The sequence below is a fragment of the Bubalus bubalis genome, chromosome 13 (assembly GCF_019923935.1).
Source record: "Bubalus bubalis isolate 160015118507 breed Murrah chromosome 13, NDDB_SH_1, whole genome shotgun sequence".
NCBI classification, from domain to species: domain Eukaryota; kingdom Metazoa; phylum Chordata; class Mammalia; order Artiodactyla; family Bovidae; genus Bubalus; species Bubalus bubalis.
The window spans coordinates 3009532-3032793 of record NC_059169.1 but is presented as its reverse complement, the minus strand read 5'-3'; the positions used below and the strand labels follow the sequence as shown (position 1 = coordinate 3032793).

Below are 23262 nucleotides of genomic sequence, written 5' to 3'. Positions count from 1 at the left end.
GAAATGCTCTCATACAGTACACTTTATGCTGTGCTCCCCTTTTTAACTCTACTTGGCTTTTGAGGTTTAACTATATTGATACTAATGAGCTAATTCATTCTTTGTTTCTGCTGCTTGAATCGCCTGCAGAGAAACCACAGTGCCCGAATCTGCGTGCATTTACATGGACACTTAGGTCTCCTTTCCTTCTCAGTCACAATGTCGCACCCTGAGATATCTGTTTAGAGTTTTCGCTGGGGTATATATTTAGTAGCAGAATTGTGGGGAGAGTATTAACCTGCATTTCTCTGACTACCAGTGAGGTTTTACACGCAAAGCAGGTTCTACACTGCCCCCGTGGTTTTGTGCTCGTATAGGCGTGGTGGTCTTTGTTCAGGGATTTACAGGGACCTGACTTAGGCACTTAGCACAGTCATTCTTTTCCTACTTCAAGGTCATCTTACATTTTCCCCCCAAACTTTGAGATTTTCCATACATCAGGAATTTATTTTTGTTTTTATGAGAAACTGATTTAATGTTATGTTTTAGATGGATATTCAATTATCCCTATCTCACTTATTAGAAATACTTTTTTACCCCCTCCTGATTTTTAATCTATTTGACTTAAACTGTATCATTAATATATTGTTTTAATAAGTAAGTTCTCACAATACGTTCTTATTTTTCTTATTTGTTTTGGTTATCTCTGGATCTCTATTTTTGCATATGAATTTTATAGTCATTTTGATTCAGTCCATTAAAAAATTCATTTGGGATTTTGTGGAGAAATATATTTATAGATTAATATGGAGAGAAATGCCCTTTTTAGACTGTTGATTCTTTGCTTTCATAAATACGAAATATATATTTTTTCTTATATATTTCTTTCTTCATACATTCTGTAATTTCTTAAATATGTTTGTGTTTTTTCTATCAATTTCTTGCACATTTTTATTTCATTCTTTTCTAAGTACTTTGTACTTTCTGTTGCTATGATGAGTGCTCTTTTTCTATTATATTTTAATTTGTTTATTGGGATACTCAATCTTGAGTTTCATATGTTGATATCTAGAAACCCTGCTGACTTGATTAGTTCTAATAATTTTCCAGTGGAAAATCTTCATGAAAATGATCATAGTGAGCTTGTCTTCTTTGTCTTTTTCGTCATTCTCTTTATTCTTATTTGATTGCATTGGCCGGCACTCCCAGTACAGTGTTAAAAATTAATGGTGATAGTAGACTATTCTTGTCTTGTGTCCAAATTAATGTAATACCTCTAAATATTTGTCAGTGAGTAATCTGTTTAGGTAGGAGAAGGCAATGGCACCCCACTCCAGTACTCTCGCCTGGAAAATCCCGTGGACAGAGGAGCCTGGTGGGCTGCAGTCCATGGGGTTCCCACTCCAGTGTTCTTGCCTGGAGAATCCTAGGGACGGGGGAGCCTGGTGGGCTGCCGTCTATGGGGTCTCACATTGTCGGACACAACTGAAGTAACTTAGCAGCAAATCTGTTTAGGTAGAGTTCCAGTAGATAATCTTTGCTGAATGTTTTCACCATAATGGATACTGTTTTGTTGAATGTTTTTCTTTTATCTATTAAGATTATTTCTCCTTTTTTAGCTTATGTGGCAAATTTTAGTGATGTATATTTTTTTGATGTCGAGTAATTCTTTATTTTCAGGGTAAGTCCTATTTTGGTCATGATGTACTAAATTTGATTCTCTAGTCATTATTTTGGATGTTTGCACTTATTTTCAATAATGAGACAAGATTTTTTTTTTTATAGAATCTTTTTATTTTATGTCTATGTTGCTGTTGTTGTTCAGTGGGGAACTTGTGTCTGACTCTTTGTGACCCCATGGATTGCAGCACACCAGGCTCCTCTGTCCTCTATTATCTTCCAGAGTTTGCCAAAATTTATGTTCATTGAGTCAGTGATGCCATCCCGCCATCTTATCCTCTGCATCTATGTTTAAGGAAGAATTGAGAGCATTCTGTTTTTCTTCTCTTCTAAGATGTTTTAAATGAAAATTATATATGCCTTGAGTGTTTGGTGAAATTCTCCCAAAAATTTTTTGAGGAGGTGAAGGGAGAATTGACCTATGAATACTATCTTAAAGTGTGTGGATCTAATCAGATTATTTTCTCTCTTTTTAAGGTCATATATATTTTCTAGAAAATGGCCCACTTTAAGATTTTAAGTACATTCACCAACTAAATCACAGTTTTCTTTTGTTTATAATCTTCCAGTCAGTATCTCTTATAATTCTGGTTTGACAGCTTTCAGTCCTGATACTATTTATTTATGCCTTTGCCCCAGTTTCACTGACACATCTTGCCTAAATTTGCCTGTACGGATTGTCTTCAAAACTCAATTTATTTGTCTTGTTGTCCTTTCTCGTGTGTATGCTATTTATCTGACTAATCTTTGCAGTTTTATGATACCCTATTTTGCCTCTGAATTTTTCTCTTTTTTATCTGACTTCCTCACTGGAATGCTTGTTTCATAGCTTCTGATGATTTTGCTGACCTGAGTGTATGAAGTACCTTCTGCCTATTTAGTGCATTCCAGGGGATTTGTATGTCGCTCTTCCTTTGTTGTTTAATTCTAAATATTTTGTCTTTATTTTTGTTTCAGAGATTAAATAACAAGCAGTTTGTCAGAAAAATAAATTTGGCATACCGTGTTTTTCCCTCCTTCATCCAAATTGAGAATTTTTTTTCCATTAAGTAATGAGATTTCTTTGATTCTTATGGATATGGTAGGAGTGACTTCTATTTCTGCATAGACATTTAAATCATGGTACTTATTGCCATGACAACCAAAACTACACAATTTAGCAAAATATCTAAGACAAAACCTGCTTTCTAAATAATTCTCCTTCTGCTCCATTTCCTTACCAAAACACTCATATGTATAATGATTTCCTAAAGAGCTATGAACCTTTTCTTTGTAATTGCACTTTTTTTTTTTCATTTTTTTGTGATATACATTTTTTTTAAAAATAAAAGTATCCAGAGAAATAAAAAAATGTGAGAGGTTTACCAAAGTTTCATGTATATTGTATTACTCAAATTTTTTAAAAATACTTCGTAATAAATATAAAATGGTTAAAAATTACCATCCTTATTATAAAAATTATCACATACTATGGACACAATAATGTTTAAATACAAATATTAATCATGATAATATGATAAATTATTTCAAGAATAGGTCACTTATCAAACCAGTAGAGAGCTGTGTACTTTCCCCTGAGTGCGTGTGTTTAGGAGACATGGGGGGAAAGAGGTGATCTTTCAGATCTATGAGACCATGGCATTTTTAGTATTGAACAGTGGTGCTTTTCCTTTTTGATAGTGACTAGTATGTGATTTGCAAATATTATTTGAGGGCCAAATAGATTTAATAATGTACGTAAGAAATTCAGTGATTTATTAGGCTAATAAAAACCCATGAGCCTTCTGTAGCTCTGTCTTGAGCCAAGAGTGCAGAGGCTAAAGCGTGTCTATTTTATATGGAGGGTGAAACCCATGGCTTTGCTAGCGGCGCCCACGCTCTTGTTTCATTTCTCGCTGGGGAAATGCGTCCGGCCTCTGCTCCACCCCCGATAACCTGTCCTGCTGGGTAGAGTTAACGGAATCTGTACGCATTCAGCTCCTCCGCGCCTGTCGTTGGCGCACACTGGCAGTTCTGCTGGAATAAATGATGGCGTGGCGCCGTTCAGAGGCCACAGCAGGACGCCCCACTCCGGCTCTCGGGGACCCTGCCTCTCCCCAAAGGAAACCCGGGAAGGAAACCTCCCTGCTGTTTAAATGGGGTGTGCCTTGTTCTAATATCATTTTCTCATGGAGGAGGATGGACTTTTCAACTAAAGGACATTTTTAGTTTTTGTCAGCTCCAAGCTTTTAATTTTTCTCTCTTGACACACCGTCTTATTAAAAATATACTTTCCAAACCTGGCTTTTTCCTGGGTGCAGATGTAATAGGTGGTGAGGTGCATTTCTTGTGGCTATCCTTTATTGGAAATTGCCTATAAATGAGCCAGGCTTTGAGCCAGGGATTATTGCAGCTAATATTGATATTAGCGTGTGGAAGGAATTATTGTCTCCTCTCTTCAGATAGGGGCTTCCCAGGTGGCTCAGTAATAAAGAGTCCGGCTGCAATGCAGGGGACTCGGGTTTGATCCCTGGGTCAGGAAGATCCCCTGGAGTAGGAAATGGCAGCCCATTGTAGTATTCTTGCCTGAAGAATCCCTTGGACAGAGAAGCCTGGGGGGCTGTAGTCCCTGGGGTCACAAAGGGTTGGACTTGACTGAAGCAACTGAGCATGCTCTTCAGATGGTGAAACTGGAGCTCAGAGGGGTTGAGTCAGCTCAACCCAGTCACCCAGCTGGGGGAAGTTAGTGGGCTTGGAGTATGAACCCTGCGTGTCAGACTTGAAACCTGAGTTTTCCCAGGAACATCTCCCACAATGAAACGGTCAGAAAATTAAAGCTACCTTTAAAAAATATAAACGGTTTCTTTATTTCCTCCCAAGATGATAATTTAGAGTTAACGTGTCTGTCCATGGGCGTGTCCCTGAGGAAAGCACTGCCCTCTGTCCCTCTGTTCTTTGTATCTGGGTCTCTGTCAGCCAGCAGTGTGCTTTGCAGATCGAGGTGCACTTTTCAGACTACCCGTTTGAAAGGTGAGCGAGCTAATAAAGTGAAGAAGCGTGGGGCAAAACTGCCCCCAGTTGCTTGCATCTCTGCATCCTTGCCCTGTCCAATACCGCTCTGACGCTTCTCTCATCAGGAGGTTAGGTCTGTTCTCTCTACCTTGGCATCTGAGCAGCCCCCGTGTCTTGCTGTAGCCAAGAGAATACAGCCAAAGTGAAGAGGCGTCAACTCTAATGCCTCGCAAGAGTCCCCTGAGATCCCTGTCATTGCCCCTCACGCTTGAGCCCAGGTTCTTCTCAGGTGGGGAGAGGTGCTGTGAGCCAGCCAAGGGCTGGCTGGCCAACCCCAGGGCCCTTGGGGAGGAGGGTGCTGTCTTAGATCTGCCAACCCCCATCAGGCCACCCACGCTAACAAAAGGACCTAGAACCATAATGAGGACTTCCTGTTTTGTTTGGTCAGGGAGTTTTGGGCTGGTTGCTTACCAACAATAGCCACTTGCTGGAAGTCACTATCCAGTGAATTGAATTTTCATGGCGGTTCCTTTGAACCTCAAGTTACAAGTATATGTACTTCAAGGTGATTGTTAGAAAGACAGGTGTCCATTTCCTGGGTGGTCCGAGGGATTCTGAGATGATTGTGGATCCCAGTTCTTCCAAACTTTCTTCTCTATCATCATCTGGGGGGCAGACTAATCACAAACTTTAACAATTTTCAAAATCTACTATTAACTGGCAAAGATAATCCAAAGTGCTCTTTAAAATTTAAATAGAAGGAACCTCGTAAAAAGAAGGGTTTGGATTCAGACAGAATTATTATGGAGAAAAGGAACCCTGTTAAGAAAAGCATGATAATTTTGCAGTCTGTGTGGGGCAAGTCCACAGGCTGTATACCTTAAGCTTATACAACATTGTATGTAATTAAATCTTAGTAAAATGGTTGAAAAAAGAGAAAAGCATAATAAGTGAAAAATGAAGCAGCACTTTTTACTGTACTTTCGACTAGTGGGCTGAGATGTTATATAGATCTCATTTTTGTGGATATTCAAGATGGTAGTTAATTTATGAATACAGCAATTTTATCTTTTAACTCAGTTTTAATTTTTTTTAAAGGGAGTTGGAAATCGAGAGATCTGGGTTTCTATTCTAAGCTTGACACTTAGCATTAATGAAATCTTTAGTGAGACATTTATGTCTTGTGAATCTTAATTTGTTCAACCTCTGAAGCTGCGATAATCACATTTCATTTACTTACAAATGAAGGGTGTTGGCTTATCTCTCTGGCTTGGTTGTGCTTTCAGGACCTAGGATTCTATGATTCCTAGTCAGGATATTTTGAAAGATGTTCCCCCAGTGTTCCATTGCTCACTCATGTCCGACTCTTTGTGACCCCATAGACTGCAGCCTACCAGGCTCCTCTGTCCTTGGGATTCTCCAGGCAAGAGTACTGGAGTGGGTTTCCACTTCCGACTCCAGGGGATCGTCCCGACCCAGCGATCAAACCCACGTCTCCTCCGTCTGCATCCTTTACCACCAGTGCCACTAAGGGAGCCCTTGGAAGATGCTGGTCACATCCAAACATCGGGTGGCCCCCTGCGTTCTGGCAGGGGGTGAACTCTGAATCAGCCCTCTACACTGCAGATGATGCTAGGATGTTAGTATTTCTTACCCCGTCTGGGGTCTGATGTGTCAGGGATCAGCCACAGGGTCTGATTCAGCTCTGGCTCCATCTAAGGGTTTTGTGCCAAACAGCATTCATTTCTTTCCTGAGCTGACTTTGAATTACTTAGGTAACTGCCAGTTCACCTCCTTGCCCGGAGATGACTGAGGACAAAACCTGATGTGGATAGATCCCCCAACCTCGCTGCCCAAATAAAATTAGTTCATCCGTGTTCCGAAGAGGACATGCTCTTTAATTCAGGCTTTCCCCTTTCTCATACCCACAGGCCTGGAAGGCAAATCAAAGTCAGACAGATGCCCTGGCATTTAGCGTTTTGTCTGATATCGAAAGTGGTGTATTTTACTAATGAGTCGATGCGGGGTAGGCATTTTTGTTAACCGTTAAGAAAACCCTCAGGAGATTTCCAGGGCAGAATTTGAACTAAAGCAGATCATCTCATTAATATGTTAATTTTGCCTAACGGATTGAATCCGGGTTCATCTGATGACCTCTGTCTGCTCGTCCTTGCTAGAAATTGGATGTTGAGTTAAATGCCTGTGTAATACGAGTCGAGATATCAATAAGTGAAATGACAGCGCTGCGGACTGCCGCATGGAACAGGCATTTTGCTGGCTGCAGGCCCTGGACTCCCTCCTGCCAAGGCGGCTATTGAAGTAGCAGTCACATAAAGCTGTAGTTTTTCCAGTAATCGTGCACAGACGTTAGAGTTGGACCATAAAGAAGTCTGAGCACTGAAGAATTGATGCTTTCAAAACTGTGGTGCTGGACAAGACTCTCTAGAGTCCCCTGGACTGCAAAGAGATCAAACCAGTCAATCCTAAAGGAAATCAGTCCTGAATATTCATTGGAAGGACTGATGCTGAAGCTGAATCTCTGGAACTTTGGCCACCTGATGCGAAGAGCGAACTGATTGGAAAAGACCCTGATGCTGGGAAAGATTGAAGGCAGGAGGAGAAGGGGACGACAGAGGATGAGATGGTTGGATGGCATCACCAACTCAATGGGCATGAGTTTGAACAAACTCCGGGAGAAAGTGAAGGACAGGGAAGCCTGCAGTTCATGGGGTCCCAAAAAGTCAGACATGACTGAGTCACTGAACAACAAAATTCTACTCAATCATAAATGATGAAATAGATTTTTGAAAAAAAAAAAAAAAAAAGCAAACACATTTTGTCTGTCAGTAGTTGCAAAAATAATCCTTAAAATGCATTAAACCTGGGTTAATTTTTTTTCCCTGAAAATAGTTATTCCTTTTTCTCCATCTTTTTTAAACATTTTATCTGGTAACAAAATGTAGTTTGGAATTTGGTACGTATGCAATGTGAATAAATGAAAGGAGTGTTCTTTGAACCAAATACATGCTAGTCTACGTTACTAATTAATAATTTACTTTCCTTAATCGGAACCATGATCAACGTCATGCTCACCTGCATGCAGCTGGACTGCCTTGGCGTCCTCTGTCCACACAAAACCCCTGTTGTTACAGAACGGGAGAGAGTGTGTGTGAGGTCTAGCCACTCGTGGCTGTCCCCCTTTCTCCTGACTTCTGTCTACACTGCTGGGGGTTACTGGAGGAGGTCCGCTGTGCAGGCAGCCAGGAGCCAGTCTGGGGAGTCGGACCTGAGAGCCCGATTGCGCGGTCCTGGTGCCGGGTGGCAGTGACCAGCCGTGCTCTGGGCCGGCACCTGGCCGTCAGGAAGCAGCCCTGCTGTTTCCTGACTCCCAGGGTCCCTGCTGCACCTCCCATGCCTTGAAAAACAGACCCTTGTCCGCACCACCTCGGCTAGGCTCCATTGCCCTGAAGGTCACAGTTACCCTTCCTCCACCAGCTCAAAAGGTGACCACTCTGCATTCAATCACACGTCTTTCCAGCAAAGGCTAATAGAATTGTAATAGCCTGGGGGCTCGGCAGTAACGCGTGCAGTGCAGGAGACTCCAGGAGCTGAGGGCTGGCCCCGGGCCGGGAAGGTCCCCTGGAGGAGGAAATGGCAGCCCACTCCAGTGTTCTTCCTGGAAGAGCCCATGGACAGAGGAGCCTGGTGCGCTACTGTCTGTGGGGTCTCAAGAGTCGGACACGACTGAGTAGCTGGGCACGCTCACACTCATAGAACATGGTGAACATTAAGAAGTCACCTCTAGGTCTACCACTGAAGACATTTCCAGGTCCTCTTCTCAGGTGGACTGTACTTCTTTCTAGGTCTTCTAGATATATAATAGGGCTTATTTGTACAGAATTTGTGTATTGATTTCTATTAACTTGACAGTTTCACTAAATCCCTCCTAGGATGCATGTTGTTTAATTAATTGTGTCGTTAGAGTGGGGTATCTGTTACTTCTTTTTGTTGTTTAACTGTAACAATGGGCATCACTCTGTCTTTAATTGCATTTCTGATCATTGTCTTAGTATTGGTTCTTGCTTATGGAAGTCCTGGTTCAAATGATATGAATATTTCAAAGCTTTATGCCACGTATGCTATGCTATGCTATGCTAAGTCACTTCAGTCATGTCCGACTCTGTGCGACCCCATAGACGGCAGCCCACCAGGCTCCCCCGTTCCTAGGATTCTCCAGGCAAGAACACTGGAGTGGGTTGCCATTTCCTTCTCCAATGCATGAAAGTGAAAAGTAAAAGTGAAGCCGCTCAGTCATATCCGACTCTTAGCGACCCATGGACTGCAGCCCACCAGGCTCCTCTGTCCATGGGATTTTCCAGGTGAGAGTACTGGAGTGGGGTGCCATTGCCTTCTCCGTATGCCATGTAAGGAAGTCATTTTTCAAGAAGGCCCTGCCAGTTTCAGCTGCCAATGAAAGTATTCGGGAATATCTTTCTCATCATAATTTTTCAGAATTTTACTTCCTTTGCAGTTTTCATGAGATTGACATTTACTATGCTGATTTGATGTTTATGTTTCTTCTGTTTGCCACCCTCTTTCCTTCAAGAGCATGTTTAAACAACTTTTCTTAAAGCAACTTCCAGTGACTGGAGACGCACTGTGTACTAGCTATTATTCTAGAACTTTCTTTACCTCACTTCTTACATAGGAAATGTTTAGCTGGATAAATATGATTTGTTATCTTAGATTTACAGATGATGAAACTGCAGCCCAGAAAATTGAAGTATTAATGACTTTGCCAAAGTTATCCAACTAAAAAGTGTTTGAATCAGGATCCTTGTGAAGATAGAGTAACTCCCAAACTTGACAAGCTTCATCACTAGCCTCCTACAAGAGAAATGATGCAGCTCATTACATGAAAGACACACACGCACACACAGCAAAGCGACAGTCAGCCTGAACCTCAGCACCACGGTCCCCACTGAGCGAGCTTCACCCCCAGCGTCCCTCTGTCCACATTGTAAAGATGGTGGAAAGAGGCGGGGCGGGCAAAAGTCAGTGCAAAAGATCTATGAACATGAAAGAGACTGTGCGTTTTAAAACAATAGTGACTTCTAACAGAGTTTAATTGCATTTATACTAGTTATCCTCCAGAGGAGTTTAGTACTTGCATAATCATACTTTTGAATGTTTTCCTTTGACCTTACACAGAACTGAAGACAAGGGGGAAAAAATGGTTACATTTGTTTTCCTGTATGTGTTTATAGCTTTCTGTTCTAGCATTTGACTCTCTAAACCATGTAGAGTTTATTTGGACAGAGAGGGAAATAGTTTTTTTTTTTTTTTTTCTCTTCTAAAATACTGAATTAGTTACCTAGAGACCTCCAGTGAATGGTTCTCTGCTTCCTTAACTGACTCACACTCTTTGCCATGCGATGTTTGTATTAGGACTTTAAAAGTGCTCTCCTTCCTACTTAGGAAGCTCATATTTGTACTACTGGCAGTAAATAGAGACAGGATAGTGGATCCCGCAAGCCATGCGGCGCGGCCAAGCAAACAAAAGCAAAACCCGCACCCTCTGCGCCAGCAAGGAGACGTGATGAGACAGGGAGCACCGTCGTGGTGAGGGACCGTTATTCCCACTGGCGGAAAATGCGGACTGCATTCCCCCTGCAGATGCACTGGAGAGAGACATTAACATGAGGGGTGGGCTGACCAGTGTTCCAGAAGCATCCAGGCCTTTCTTTGCAAGAAGCTCCTCAGGGGTACCCCCCACCCCACCCTGTGCTGCCCCCACAGCCCCACAGAATCCAGGTTGTCGGTGTCGCCGGGTCAAGCACAGTCCCCCTCCTCTCCTCATTGACTCCGTGTGTGGCGTGGAAAGAGGCGGGGCGGTTGAAAGAGGATGCAGGACCGGACACGGGCTGATAGAGCGAGGTGGCCAGCGTCTGTGCTTTAACCGTCCGGGACGAGCAAGTTCTGAGGATGATAGTTTACTCGGGAGAATGAAGTCATTACATGGATCCCTGTCCATTTTGCACCTGCATTTCATGATCTTCACAGTTCTTTATTTACAAGAACACTTTGAGGCTCAGTTTAATCTGTGAAAGAACATGCGTGTGACTTAATGGGGTTAACTCGTGTTGTACTTATGTATGATGAAGAAATTGCTTGACTTGTGGCTGGGGTAGCCTGGCAAGGTACAAGTTTTAGCTAAGGAGACCCACTCAACAGGTAGCTGCAAAGTCCTTCAGAGGAAGCAAGTCTGGTTGAAGGAGACGACAGAGAAGGTATTGCAGAGAAGCAAATGTTAAACCATCCATTTGTTGTTGCAGTTTGTACTTAGATATCAAATGAATTTTTGTTAATGAGTCTGTGTTTGAATCGAAGCGTTCAAAGAACACTCTTCCCTCCTAATTTTCAGTTTTTCACCAGGTTAAGATCACCGTGTGCATGCTTTTACTTCAGATTATCAACGACGTGCTCAGTGGCCAGGTTTCTCCGACCTGGAGTGGCTGTGGGCAGGGTTAAGGATGCCTGTTCAACTGTGTTCTGTTCCATTTCAGCTCACAGACGTGGGGCATTGGGATTCTGGACATCTTCGGATTTGAAGAATTTCAAAAGAATGAATTTGAACAAGTAAGTGGATTTCTTTTGAAATTTTATTAACTTGAATGGTTTTTCCAATGAATAGTTACCTCTTGTGAATTCAGGAGAGACTGTCTCATGATTTCTTGCACACATATAATTAAAAGAAGTACTTAGCCACCCTGTTTTAAATTAATGTCCCTGGCTTGTTGACATAGTCATCATTTTTATATGACCTTGTAAACTGGCCTAATCATTTAGTTTTAAACAGAGGCGCTTGTTTTAAAAGACAGTATTTGATGAAGACTGGAGCTGTATTTATGGAAATGCCATTTCAACTGGGCCAGAGACAGTGTGGGCATCTCTGAAACGAGGGTGAAGGGCTTTAGCAAGCCCTGGCCAAAAATCGGAATGGACATACTTTCATGGTCAATGATCTTATTTGCAGATTCAGCTTTACGCCATATGCATACATATGACTAATAGCCAACTCATAAAAGGAGGTTAAAGAGGCATTGATTATTTTTAATCCATTTACAATTTGGGGACTTGAAAGGCACTCAGTTCCTTAGGCATGCTATTAGTATAGTGCAAATAGTTTAATTGAATTAAGTGTATCTAAAAATTAAATGTTAAGTATAGAAATAAAATTTGCCTCAGAAGAGAAGGAAAAATAAACCTGTAAAAGGTACAGGTGGAAAAAGGAAAAGCCACACTGTATTATATTACATGAAAAATTTCAAGCATGCAGTGCTTAGGGTGGTTAGTGACACCAGATAAGAAATTAACTAGCATGAGGTTGAAACCCAATTCTGTGACTTTTACTAGCAGAGCTGTCTTGGCCAAGATGTAGAATCTGTAATGAGCTTTGGTTTCCTTATCTGTAATGTCAAGATGGCAACAGACCCACAGAGCTGTGAGCATAGACAAGATGCCTATTATGGAGGTTCTGGTGTCATTTTCCAGCTCTCTGCACGTGTGTAAGAAATGGTGGGTAGCTATGATCACCTCTGTAAGTGGGAACACCCAAAAACCTTTTCCAGTTCGGCCTTTATCCCCCTAAAAACAGGATGCAAAGCCCTGTGACTAGGTCTTAATCATGCTGACTCACTTAGTCCAGGGTGAATCATCATGAATCATTTCTCTGCAAAGCTCTACCCAAATTCTCCTCTGAAATAATACCAAGGAGACCAGAGATTGCTTCTCCCTTTGTGCTTCTGTGCCCATGGATTCATGCAAAAGGGAGGACTTCATGGTCTGTTTATTTACTGCTTATTATTAAGAGAAGCAGTGATGCCCGTAAGGAAGAAGGCAGTGAAGAGCCGGCAGCAGGCTGTCGCACGAGAGATGCAGGCCTGCAGCCGCCTCCACCAATGCAGCTCAGCCCCCATGTTTGAATGTTGATGCCAGTCGTACTGATTCCTTACATTTTTGTCTTAGAAAAAGACGGATTTCTGGTCTCTAAGGAGACTCACAGTTTCTGCATCTCCTGGTTAGTGATACGCAAAAATCACAGGTGGGCAGTGTCCGCACGGGCTGGGCTCCCAGGCTCCACTCTGCACCCATGCCTGGGCACCCATAAGGCCTGTGCTGGCAGCTGAAATGTGCAAAACATTCGTATTATCTTTTCATGAAAACGAACATCTTTACTACAGTTACATGGGTCCCTTACCACTCTTTCCTTAAGTTAAAATATTTTAATTATATAGTTAACAACATATACATGGTCTGAGATATTTATATAACAAAGAATGGCTTTTTTTTTTAATCTAAAAAAACAAGTCTGTTAAATACCAAAAGCTTTAGATACTTAAGGGTAAAAGCTCAAGACCAAGTTTTTTAGACTTAAATTAAGAAAACAGTAAATATTTTGAAAGATGTGCTTTTAGTTTGCTGGGTAGGTTGGCCATGCCGTTTTCACTGGCTTGCTTAATTACTGGGGCACAACAGTACCCAAGAGGCATCTGAAAAATAAAATTATTTTCTTTGTGAGGAATCATATCACAGCTTACGGTGGATTTAGCAGATTCCTGAATTTGCCTGTGAGGTGTTTTAAAGGCCATTGGTTTGAATGATGCATTTTAGATTCGAAGTTGCTGATAGAACGGTGAACTTCCGCATGTCTTATTCCACTGGAAACTTGCAGCAGAGTGTTTACCAGATCAATATTATATTCAGAACCAAACCCAGAAGGATCTTAATGTCTTTATAAGTATCTGTTCTATTCTGTTTTGAGCTTATTGACCTATGAGCTTCTCACTAGAATGTCAGCCGCCACAGAGTGCAGTCAGGTGTGATACCACTTTATGCATAGAAAACAAGCTTAGCAGATGTGTTTCAACTGAAATTTAAAGAGTAAACTCTTAAGAAAAAATCTTGCTCTCCTGGTGGCTCAGACAGTAAAGAATCTGCCTCCAGTGCAGGAGACCAAGGTTCAATCCCTGGGTTGGGAAGATCCCCTGGAGAATAGAATGGCAACCCACTCCAGTATTCTTACCTGGAGAATCCCACGGACAGAGGAGTCTGGTGGGCTGCAGTCCATGAGGTCACCAAGAGTCAGACACGACTGAGTGACCGGTCACTAACAAATGTGTTTCAATTAAAATTTAAAGAGCACACTCATGAGAAAAAATCTTTAGTAAATTTGCTAGTGGTTCTTCTTGCTCAGGAATAGGAAAATATATATTTATATATTTCTTGACAATTGTTCATCCATAAGCATTTTCCATAAGAAACTTGACATATATTTAGGACAGGGACAGTTTCAGAAGATTCCAAGAAGTGCTCCAAAAATCAGGACCACCAGCCTGGGTATGCTCGAGAAGCTCCCAAAAACTAGCTGAAAGCTTGTGATGCTCTACCTGAGGGTTTGTTTCTGCTACTAGGAAATGCCAGTGCCCTTGGACATCGTGGTACCACTGATGTTAGAAAAGCAAAGGCAATTTAAGGCATGATGTGACAGGGAGAGGCAAAAATACTTTTCAGTCCATAGTTGATTAATATTTAGGCAGCTGAAAAGGATGAATGAAAACATGGCCGCAGACAGCGAGAGAGCCTGATACAGTGGCACGTTGCGCATCAGCTCGTCAAACAAAGGACTTTTGTGTGTTCTTAAGGCAGTTTACCGGAAGACAGAGGAAAAGAAGAAAACATTTACATTAGCAAAGTTAGCCACTGGCCTAAGTGAGAGCTAAAATGCTCCTGGAAGGTGCATAATTACAGGTGAAAAACGAAAAGACCTCCTGCATCATTAGAAAGCCTTGCTATTACGAAGATCCGGATTCTCCCCAGGTTAATTTATAAGTATAACTTGGTGCGATCTCACTACAAATAAATGAAGAATGAATGACAGAATTAGAGCAAGTCAGCATCACCACTCCTGATAAGTAATGAATATAGGCGTCTCTGCGATGAGGGCCAATCACAGCTGGCTTACAAAGAAGGCGGACAGTATACCAGATGCTTGTCAGGTGTCTCACCAAAGAAGGGAGGGTGGAAGGAAGGGAGGGCGGAAGGAAGGAAAGGAAAAGTCCTGAGCGTAATGAAGTGTGTTGATGTAACTACTAACTAACAGAAACTGGGGACTGAGGACGGACTTCCCTGGCGGTCCAGTGGTTAAGACTCCACCTTCCTTTGCCAAGTTGTGGGTTTGATTCCTGGTCCGAGAGCTGAGATCCCACATGCCTCAAGGCCCTAAAATTCAAAATATAAGACAGAAGCAATATTGGTAGCAAATTCAATAAAGACTTTAAAAATGGTCCTCATCAAAAAAAATCTTAAAAAAACAGCTGATGACAGAATGATAAACTAAACCACAAGAGTTCCTACAAAATCTAAACTGTAAGAAACAGTGCAAGACAAATGACCTGATTTCTTCAACATATAAAATGCAAGAATAAAAATGTGAAAGAAGAAGGTGACTTACAGATTTAAGGAGCTCCAGGAGACTTATAAATCAGTTACATATATAGGCACTATGTGGGTCCTGATTTGCTTAAGTATAAAAATTATGAGTTAATCAATGTAATGTGAAATCTGGATATTTGACAAAATTAAAAAATTATCCTTGATAGAAATTACATGTGATATAGATACTGTGAAGGTACTTTCTTAAAGACATTGTAGCTTAGAGAATTATACTCAAATATTTGCAGTTAAATGACACAATGTCTGAGAATTACTTCAGTGAATCTAATTTTGAGGGTAATGGATAAGGAAATGGATAAGGCAGAATTGGCCATGAGGTGGTAATTGTTGATAATTGTTGCAGTCGGTTGATTGCAGATGGGGTTTATTGGGTTATTCTTTTCATCACTGAGTATGTTGAGATCGTCCATAATATACAGGTGCCCCTCTGAGATACTGCTGATTCAGCTTCAGACCACAGTGAAAAAGCAAATACTGCCAAAGCTGGTCACATGTATTTCCTTTTGTTTCACAGTGCATATGAAAGTAATGTTTGTACTACACTGTATCTATTAAGTGTGCTATAGCTTAAATCTAAAAAAAAAACAAAACAAAGAAAAACCCGATGCATGTGCCCTAATAATAAAGACTTCGTTGCTAAAAAGCACCATCATCTGAGCCTTCAGCAAGTCTTTGTAGAAACACCAAAGATCAATGATCACAAGTCACCATAACAAATAAAATAATAATAAAAAAAGTTTGAAATATTGCAAGAATTACCAAAATGTGACACAGAGGCATGAGTAGAACAGCTGCTGTTGAAAAGCTGATGCTGGTGGACTTACTTGACCCAATGGAACTCAAGAGTTTCAATTGGTAAAAAAGGCAGTGGCTGAGAAGCACAATAAAATACGGTATGCCTATACTATCTAGAATAAATGAGAAAACTCTAAGATTATATGAAAATTATTTTAATAAATGCTAGAATGTGTTCTCCCAACAGTTGCTATTGCCAAGCTCTGCAGGCTACAGATCTTCACCAAAGTCATAAAGAACAAAGTAGTGGAAGCTAATGATTTAACTTTCAATAATTTCCCCCCATTTCCCACTAGACACATAGCATGCAGCCACATGAAATGAAACTTAAGCCACGGAGTCTGTAAAACTGCTTATCAGCAATTTGCTATAAGAATACAGAGAATTTGGAAAGATAACACAGTTGTTCAAAGTAAAAGCTTCTGTTGTAGAAGCTAAGATAATGACAGCTGACCAGTCGTCAAGTGAGGCTTCGTCTAAGCGGATTTCAGAAGAGTCTTCAAGGATTTGAAACGTTTCCCTGCTTACAAAATCTTTTCTAAAGAGTGAGATTTTTTGGAAAGTCCTGGTGAACAATAACTCAGGTTTGGGCAAAGTGTTCAAAGGTTTGGAAAAAGCCAAATGCCTGGACTTGTAAAGTTCTATGAAATAAGATTATATAGTTTGTCAACCTCAACCTTTAAAAAACCCCATGCAATCCCTAGTTGTGAAATCACTATCCTAGATATGATACAGAGAGATCAGTGGACATATGGAAAGAAAGTGGAAGTGTTAGTCACTCAGTCATGTCCAACTCTTTGCCAGCTTATGGACTGTAGCCCACCAGGCTCGTCTGTCCACAGGATTCTCTAGGCAAGAATACTGGAGTGGGTTGCTGTTCCCTTCTCCAGGGAATCTTCCTGACCCAGGGAATGAACCTCGGTCTCCCGCTTTACAGGCAGATTCTTTACTATCTGAGCCACCAGGGAAGCCCAGAGGATATATTAACAGCCATCAATTGAACCCATCAGTTGAACTCAAGCCATTTGCTCTTGATGTAGATAATTCCATTTTACAGATGGGAAAACTGAGAGTGCTATGGTCTCTGCTCTGTAAGAAAGTGTTTTCTCGGAACCTGGAAGGGTCCATTTTTTCTGCCTCATTTGCATCAGAGTTCTCTGTGGTTCATTCATTCAACAAATGGTTTTTGTATGTGTACCAAGTTCCAGACTCTGCATTAGGCACTAGGAAAGGTAGGGACATTACAGCGAGGTAGGTGGGGTACAAATGTGAGAAGGACTAATTCTAAGTGGATATCTTGGGAGAAGAATTAGGAAAACCTTAGTGAGGAAAAGGCTTCTGTTTTCACCCCTAGTATGGCAAGTCCCGTGTATTGTTCCTTTGATTTTTTTAAATTGAAGTATAATTAATTTATGCAGTGTTTTGTTGATTTCAGGTATACAGCAAAGTGATTCAGTTATGTATATATATAGATTCCCTTTCAGGTTCGTTTCCATTATAGGCTATTACAAGAAATTGAATTTAATTCCCTATGCTGTACAGTAGGTCCTTGTTTCTAACCTATTTTAGGGTGCCTTTTCCTCTACATCTTCTCCAGCATCTGTAGATTTTTAAATTATGGCCATTCTGACCGCTGGGGGTGTGATACCTCATTGTGGTATTTAATCATAGCACATGTTCTGATAGACTATTAGGTATCAATATAATCTATTTTCAGCTCAATGAATTGATCTACGAATACAAGAAATATTATTAAGTTGTTTCACATTTAAATTCCCAAATCATGCATTCATTAAATGTCTAGCTCTGAGAACATTTTCTTCTCTCTAATTTTCTGGAATCTAATTTTCTGGAATTTTTTCAGGAACTCACCACACTATTGATAATACAATATAAGAAAAAATCAAATGAGGAAATTTATTTTTTTACATAGCAGAACCCTAGTATAGTTCTATTCAGATTCCTATTGAAAAATAAGCAGATTAATTAATGACATGCTATTTTAATGTACTTCTTATAATAATATCACAGTCTATGTTTAAAAGTAGTGTGGTTAGAGGTCTTCAGGTTAACAGTTTTGAGAACATTTTGGGGGGCACAAAAAAAATGAAGCAGAAGAAAGCAATTTTGAGCTTGGAAAGTGCACATTAAATGAATTTTTTCCCCTCAAAACTTTTTAACTTAAGCGACATCTCCATTTTAGAGCTAAAGAAACTAAGATTCAGATAATTTAAGTGACTCAAGGAAGAATACACAGAACCAGCATCTGATTCCAGAACGTTTCAAAGGTTGTTTGAAAGTTAAACTTAAAGATTCAGTATTATTATATTATACATTTCCTAAGCTTTAATTGGTACCTTCTTATGGGTGTATTTTTTTTGTATTTCTCTTATGATACAGTATTATTTATTTATTTATATTATTTATTCTATTAAATACAGAAGCAATAAACCTTTAATAAATTTGATATGCCATTGTTTTTTTTCATAGTGAAGTTTTTCAGCAAATCCATTTGTTTAATATAAATAAGTGAGTTGGCGAGTGCAGGTGTATCCTCCTCCCTGTAAAGTGGAGGCAGGCCTTCTATTGCACTTTGTTCCGTTCGGCTTCATAGACATTGCATTGTTTACAAATTAAAGTTTTGGGACAACCCTTCATCAAGCATGCTTTACTGGAGCCATTTTTCCAGCAGCATTTGCTCAGCTCACGTCTTTCTGTCGTGTTTTAGTAATTCTCACGCACCATGCTTGTTTGTTATTGTCATATTTGTTATGACGGTCTGTGATCAGTGAGCATTAATATTACTGCTAAGACTTGCTGAAGGCCCAGACGCTGTTCAGCGTATTTTTAGCAGTAAAGTTGTTTTTAATTATGTACATTTCTTTAGACATAATGCTATTGCACACTTAATAGAGTGCAGTGTAGCATATGCGTAACATTTCTCGGTGAATCCCCTGCATTCACCAAGAAGTTTGGTCTGGGGAACCAAAAGATGCATGTGACTAGCTTTATTGCCATATTCCTGTTCCTGCCTTGGTCTGGAACTAAACTCAAAGTATCTCCAGTGTGCCTGCCCCAGGGTGATTAAAAGGAGGTGTTAAAAAAGGAATAGGAAGAATTAATGTATTTGAAAATATGTATCAGGTCACTTTAGATAAGAGTCAGTTGAGTTCTTCTGATGACAACTGACCAGGAAGAAGCTCAGCTTTACGATAATGAGTCTGCAGATGCAAAGCCCCACGAGTGCTGACTTCGAGCATGGTTCCATTTAGCCTTCTGCTAACAATCAATAGTGGCTACAATTTCTGGAGTTGCTCCTGTAACCCGGATGTTCCTTTATGATCACTAGCTCTTGCAGCACCTTCTCAGAAAGTTGAGGGACATCTAGAAACCTTTCTGGGGCTACATGGCAATTCACATGCAAATCCATTGGGTCCCAAAGTGGCACTTTTGTGCCATTCTCTTTCTTTCTCTGGCACCTTACCCAGTGCTCTGAAGTCTGTGATGTTTTCAGTATCTCTTTGTTGTTGTTCAGTGGCTAAGTCGTGTCTGACTCTTTGTGACCTCATGAACTGCAGCCACCAGGCTTCCCTGTCCTTCACCATCTTCTAGAGTTTGATCAAACTCATGCCCATCGAATCAGTGATGTCATCCAACCCTCTCATCCTCTGTCACCCTCTTTTCTTCCTGCCCTCAATCTTTCCCAGCATCAAGGTCTTTTCCAGTGAGTCAGTTCTTCACATCAGGTGGCCGAAGTATTAGAGCTTCAGCTTCAGCATCAGTCCTTCCAGTGAATATTCAGGACTGATCTCCTTTAGGGTGGACTGGTTTGATCTCCTTGCAGTCCAAGGGACTCTCAAGAGTCTTCTCCAGTGCCACATTTCTAAGACATCAGTTCTTCGGTGCTCAGCCTCCTTTGTGGCCCGTATCTCTAGGCTTTGTGTTTAATCCTGGATAAGGAGAACTCTTTGAAAAAGACCTTTATTTCAGTAGTGTTTGTGTGTTTCAATCTGACATTAGCAGACTGTGATGCAGAATATGGCCAGAAAACTAGCCAATACGTTTATTGTTGACCAACCCCTAAATATTGGCGATTTACGTTAAAGGAGATTTTAGGTACGAATTAAACTCATTAAAATGTTGAATTTATTTTTTGGGTTTTTTTGTTTGTTTGTTTGTTTACTTTACAATATTGTATTGGTTTTGCCATACATCAACATGAATCTGCCACGGGTATACACATGTTCCCCATCCTGAACCCCCCTCCCACCTCCCTTGAATTTATTTTTTGAACCCCTGTCGCACTGAATGACAGAATCCGTAAAAGAAATACGGTCGAAAGAGAAAGTGTTTTTGTTATCTGTATGAAAATAATGTCTCCATGCCTGTGAAGTAAGTGCCAGCTCTGTTAGCTTAAAACCTATGACACAGAGTTTGATTGAAATCTCAGTGAGAACCCAGAGAGATGGAAAGGTGTTTGGTTTCTTAAGGAAACAGTAATCCTCCCAGAAGATCGCCCAGGCGGCTCCAGTGGTAACGAACCCGCCTGCTGCTGCAGGAGACGTAAGAGACGTGGGTTCCATCCCTGGTTCAGGAAGATTCCCTGGAGGAGGGCATGGCAGCCCACTCTAACATTCTTGCCTGGATAAACCCATGGACAAGAGGAGCCTGGTGGGCTGCAGTCCATAGAGTTGCAAAGAGTCGGACACGACTAAGCAACTGAGCCGGCACGCAAATATCAAGGACCTTTTGGTGTGGGATGGGTCAAATGCCTCATGAGGCAGATGTCTAAAGGACATTTTGGTGTTTTCTTTTTTGTTGTTTTAATTTATTTTAATTTGGGGTATATTTTCTTTGAGCTTCCCTGGTGGCTCAGCAGTAAAGAATCTGCCTGCCAATGAAGGAGACATGGGTTTGAACCCTGGGTAGGAAAGATCCCCTGGAGAAGGAAGTGGCAATCCATTCCGATATTCTTGCCTGGGAAATCCCATGGACAAGGGAGCCTGGTGGGCTACAGCCCACAGGCTCGAGAAAGAGTTGAATGCTACTGAGCAACTAAAACCCCACCAACAACAAATAGTTTCTTCACAGTGTTGTGTTAGTTTCAGCTGTGCAGAATGAATCAGCTGTAAGGAGGCATGTGTCCCCTGCCTCTTGAGCCTCGCTCCCACTAAAGGACACTTTGGACAGAAACAAATGTCCTTTAAGGTATAATGGTATGATATATGTCATGCATATGTGTGTGTGTGGAAATTGATGTGGAAATCAGTTAATGGATTGTGTATGCCATCATCTGTCTCCACGTTCGAATCACCCGGAAAACTTCTAAAATCTATCAATGCCAGGCCACACTCTGATTTAATTGGTGTGGGGTCAGACCCAGACATCAGCCTTTTTTAAAAGCGCCTGGTTAATTCCAGTGTTCAGTAGGATTTTGAATCCCCGTCTGACGCCTGGGGCTCTGCCTTCAGCTGGAGTCAGCTTTAATTAATCTCCACTTTAATTCCTTGATGCATATGTCATGCTTTATTATATTTTTGCTTCAGATAAATTTCACTGAGTAATAAAAATAAAGGGAGAACAGTTGGTGAAAATTTACTCAAGAAATTAAGTTTGTCATTAATACAAATGATGGGCCATCTGGATAAGCAATAATGGCCTGTTACTAAAGAGTGTTTTCAAAGGGTGCATGGTTTTTATTATTAAACCGCTCCACAATGGCACCTAACGCACAAAGCATGTATTTTAATCAGAGAAGGTGCATGCTAATTAAACAGTTCTTAATAATTGTTCATTATCATTTATGAAAACCCACCTTTTACCTACATTAACATCTACTCCAGGGAATACTGGGGGGTTTTAATGAAAGTCAAACACAGTTCCGTGGATAGAGTTGAAAAATAAAAATAATGACTGTTTGCATGACGTCAGTGATAGGCTCATTACTGATGCAGATTTATGCTTCTAGATACGCAAAGTACTTTGCCTTTGCAAGTCTCTGTGTCTGTCTGTCTCTGACGGTGTTTAACACACTCATGCATGTGCACGCGTAACACAGACAGCTCAGTGAGGACAAACCAAGAGCGTGCAGGTTCGCGTCCTGGTTCTGGCCACCGTCCCGTTAGTGGCATGCATTTTTTTCTCTTTTCAGCGAGGGGCCTGCCTCAGGGCAATGTGTCCACAGCCGTCCCCCGAGCTGCCTGTCCTGGTGGTTCTGAAGTCCATGCTGTTAGCACTTCTTTTATATTTTAACCTTGGCTGAAACAGTGAGTGCGACCAACAATTTAGAATAGGGAAAGGAAAACTGTTCTGGTGAAAATGTTTGTATGCATGACTTCAAAATGAGTTTGAAAAGCATCTACTTCTAACCCCGTGTGCTCGCTGTGATTTCCTTAAATGCATCGCTCAGCGCTGTTAGAAATCCAGGCCCACATTCGGTTTCAGGAAGCGCCTCTGTTAAAAAGGCTGCAAGTCAGAAATCACAGGCTATTCAGCAGTACGTATCTAACTGGAGTTTTCCTGGGGATTTTAATAAATTTTTTTTTCTCCCCAGAATACAAAGAACACAGTGTACAATTAAAAGTTCCGATATATGGGAACTTTTAATATATATGGTGGGACTGTCACCGAGTCCCACCCAACACTGCAGCTTCAAAACGGTAACACTCGGGACAGAAGCTGTATGTTTTATGAATCATTTTGACCAGGAGAGCATTCATTTGGCTTCCTCTATTTAGAAGTGCAATCCAAATCTTTTTTTTTGTTGTTACCCAAAGTTTGGTAGATTATTTTAGACTTTCCTTCCTGGGGTTAAAAAAAAAAAAGGTAGGGGGAAAAAAGACCGAAAACCCTTTTTGCAGCTCTTTCTAAGGACGGTGGCTTTCTCCACATTCTCATTTGGTATTGTCATTCTTTCTAAACAGTGGATCAATTTGCTGAAATCCATATTCAGTTCAGTAAAATGTTAGGAAGCAAAACCAATTAAAATGTCTAGTTTTTATTATAAAAGCATTTGAGTCAGTTCAAACACTGCAGCCAGGTGTACATATAGAGGTGGTCAGCTATAAACAGTCAGGAGCAAGAGAATTTAGTCAGCTGTCACCAAAAGTAATTTTTATAACAGAGCTGAAGTCTATTCTGAATGCAAAACGATAAGAGAACTATCGTATAATTTATACATATCATATATTATATAATTTATATAAAATTATTATATTAAATGTTTGAGAAATCTACATCTACCTAAGTCTTTTTAACTCGAGCATCGCAAAATGAGGGCAAGGATAAGTCTCACTTAATTGG

The 23262-nt window shown here is 40.8% G+C and overlaps 1 protein-coding gene across 2 annotated transcripts in view; it reads left to right on the top strand.

Moving 5' to 3' along the window:
• MYO16 (myosin XVI) overlaps positions 1-23262 on the top strand; it is a 517517-nt gene that overhangs the window by 328575 nt on the left and 165680 nt on the right. For both annotated transcript variants that reach the window (XM_044927086.2, XM_044927087.2), the window contains exon 21: positions 11217-11289. In XM_044927086.2, the coding sequence (XP_044783021.2) occupies positions 11217-11289 (73 nt within the window). The remainder of the gene's footprint in view (positions 1-11216; positions 11290-23262) is intronic.